The 2,328-nt window shown below is 60.9% G+C and overlaps 1 protein-coding gene across 1 annotated transcript; it reads left to right on the top strand.

The window, feature by feature from the left end:
- Nucleotides 1-591: 591 nt before the first annotated feature.
- Nucleotides 592-1,814, top strand: LOC131213752 (cuticle protein 12.5-like). The gene is made up of 3 exons (XM_058207869.1): nucleotides 592-675; nucleotides 791-1,075; nucleotides 1,196-1,814. Exons 1-3 carry the CDS (start codon nucleotides 664-666, stop codon nucleotides 1,334-1,336), a joined length of 438 nt encoding a protein of 145 aa, XP_058063852.1. The 5' UTR covers nucleotides 592-663; the 3' UTR covers nucleotides 1,337-1,814.
- Nucleotides 1,815-2,328: the final 514 nt, after the last annotated feature.

Raw genomic sequence — 2,328 nt, 5'->3', positions numbered from 1 at the left:
CAAGCGACGAACCTAACGTGCCGCTGACCGAGCGACACTGAGAGGTTAAGTCAATAACAATCTGCGGTCCGTGCCGGTCCAACATCGATCGGGCCCGCGTTCACGGCGAGGAGGGGGACCGCAGTGAGACAGTCGAAGGCAGTGGCGTCGTTGCTCTCGGCTACTATCATGTTGTTGTCGCGGAGCTCGGTACTCGGCGGCGACCTACGACGACCACGACGACGACCGGAGTGGTTCGGTTCGGGTCACTGTCAGCAGGCCCCCCCTTCGGTGGTTAGGATCTTTGGAGACAATCCCTTTCGCCACCTCCCGCTCCGTGGCTCCGGCTCTTCGCGCGCACCGAAGAATCGTGCAGCGCGCGAGTAGCGCAACAATCGAGTGGCGCGCGAAGAAAAGCGAACCACGCGGCTGCGAGAACCATGGCCGCGTGGTGCGAGCGAGAAGACCCCACAATTGCTATCAATTCTTGGGCGCCCCCTCCTCGGCGGGGCCACGTTCTGAGTGTGCGGCACCTCCGAGGGCGACAGGTCCGCGTTTTCCCACTATAAATAGTCCGGATCGGCCACCAGAAGAGCATTCCAGTTTCACGCTTCAACAACGGTGCAACAAAAGCCGCTTTACTCACCTCACGAACCTCGACGTAGTTCGCAAACCCCATTCAAAATGTTCAAGCTCGTAAGTGCTCAGTGTTGACGGAGAGCCGTTCCCACGGTTCCGGTGTCCCGTGGTGCGCCGATTGTGCCTCTGACTAATCCCGTGCATCCTTCCGTGCATCCTTTCGTCCATTCAGCTGGTTCTGCCCCTGTTCTTCGCCGCCGTCTCGGCCGGATACCTTGGTGCCCCGCTCGCCTACTCGGCCCCGGCTTACTCCGCGGCCTACGCCCACGGCCCGGCCTACGCCCACGCCCCGCTGGCCTACTCCGCCCCGGCTTACGCTCACGCTGCCCCGCTGGCTTACTCCGCCCCGGTCGTCAAGGCCGTCGCCGCCCCGGTTGCCTACGCCCCGGCCCTCCACCATGCCCCGCTCGTTAAGGCCGTTGCCCCGGTCGCCACCAGCTACGCCAACACCTACAAGGTACAAGAAGACGAACCTTCTTCGCTGACGGAAAACTGGATGACGGCGTTCGTCGCTTGCCGGGCCGTTGAAGTCTCCCGAATAGACGATTTAATTCGCTCCCTACTTTTTGCTCCACAGGTCTCCGTGAAGGCCCCAGTTGCCTACGCCGCCCCGGCCGTCGTGTCGCACGCCCCGCTCGCCTACGCCGCCCCGGCTTACGCTGCCCCGGCCTACGCTCACCACGCTCCTCTGGCCTACGCTCACGGATACTACCACTAAGGAGGGTGCCGTTTCGGGACGGGTCGAAGACACGGGACACTCGGGAGTGGTTTGGCGGGGGGGATCTGCTGGCCGCGTTCTCGCCGTGATCCTGCCGCGATCGAAGCGTGCAACCGAGGCCCCAACGGACCCCCTGACCGCGTTCCCGGCCACTGCCTGTCTTCTTGCCATTAGTTAACGCGCGCTGAATTCCGTTCGCACAGAAACATAACACCCAGCAACACACAGCAACAAACCTCGAGTCTCGAGCCACCCATCTTGACTGCCGTTCGCCGACCGACCGACCGTTCGGTGGCAACATTTTTTGAGATTAGATTCGAGCTTCTCCGCCGGCGCTCCGGTGTGCTGGCGAATTGCCACCCTTCAGCAACCACATCCTTCGGGCACAGTGTCAAATCCAACCAACGAAACGAGTCCAACCGAGTGTGTACATATGATGTAAATTCGCTGTATTTATTACGGAATAAACTACAAAACAATCTAACGAAAGGCCAGTGTCTGGTCCGCGTCCTCCATTCTGGTCCCCGTAAATTGTAATGGCTCGCCCAGCTTCCCATGACCTTTCCCACGTGGGTTTCGGGTTGTCCTGCCCCCTTCGGGGGCTTGCGAAATGTCACCTCTTGTTGCGAAATTGCGACCGAACGCAAGAATCGGACCGCCCTTTTCCGGCCCACCGGGCCCTTCGAGCGGCATGAAGGCGCTACATTTTAAGAACCCGCCGTGTTATGCAACAGAAGCTACCGAAGTGACACCGGTCGGTGGGGCTCGATGTGGCACCTCCCGGCGGCCCTTCGCCCTACCGTTCGCAGCGAGATCAAAACGCCCGCCCACCACCTACGGAAAAATTCTAAGAAAATCATTGAACCACCGTGGCCCCACCGAGGTGCGCGAGCGAGGTGTCCTCCCTTGGCGCACGGCCCACAGCCCTTTTATGTTCGAGTTCGGGGCTAATTATCGGTGCTGCGGGCGACGTGCAGTTGCCAAGACCGCCG

The sequence above is a fragment of the Anopheles bellator genome, chromosome 1, assembly GCF_943735745.2.
Source record: "Anopheles bellator chromosome 1, idAnoBellAS_SP24_06.2, whole genome shotgun sequence".
Lineage (NCBI taxonomy): Eukaryota > Metazoa > Arthropoda > Insecta > Diptera > Culicidae > Anopheles > Anopheles bellator.
Note: the sequence above shows the minus strand (reverse complement) of the source record. Positions and strands in the feature narration are given on the sequence as shown.

What these genes read in the sequence shown, in the direction of transcription:
- LOC131213752 (XM_058207869.1), top strand. An exon ending in GCTACGCCAACACCTACAAG is followed by an intron (nt 1,076 to 1,195) that starts GTACAAGAAGAC and finishes TTTGCTCCACAG; the next exon opens with GTCTCCGTGAAGGCCCCAGT.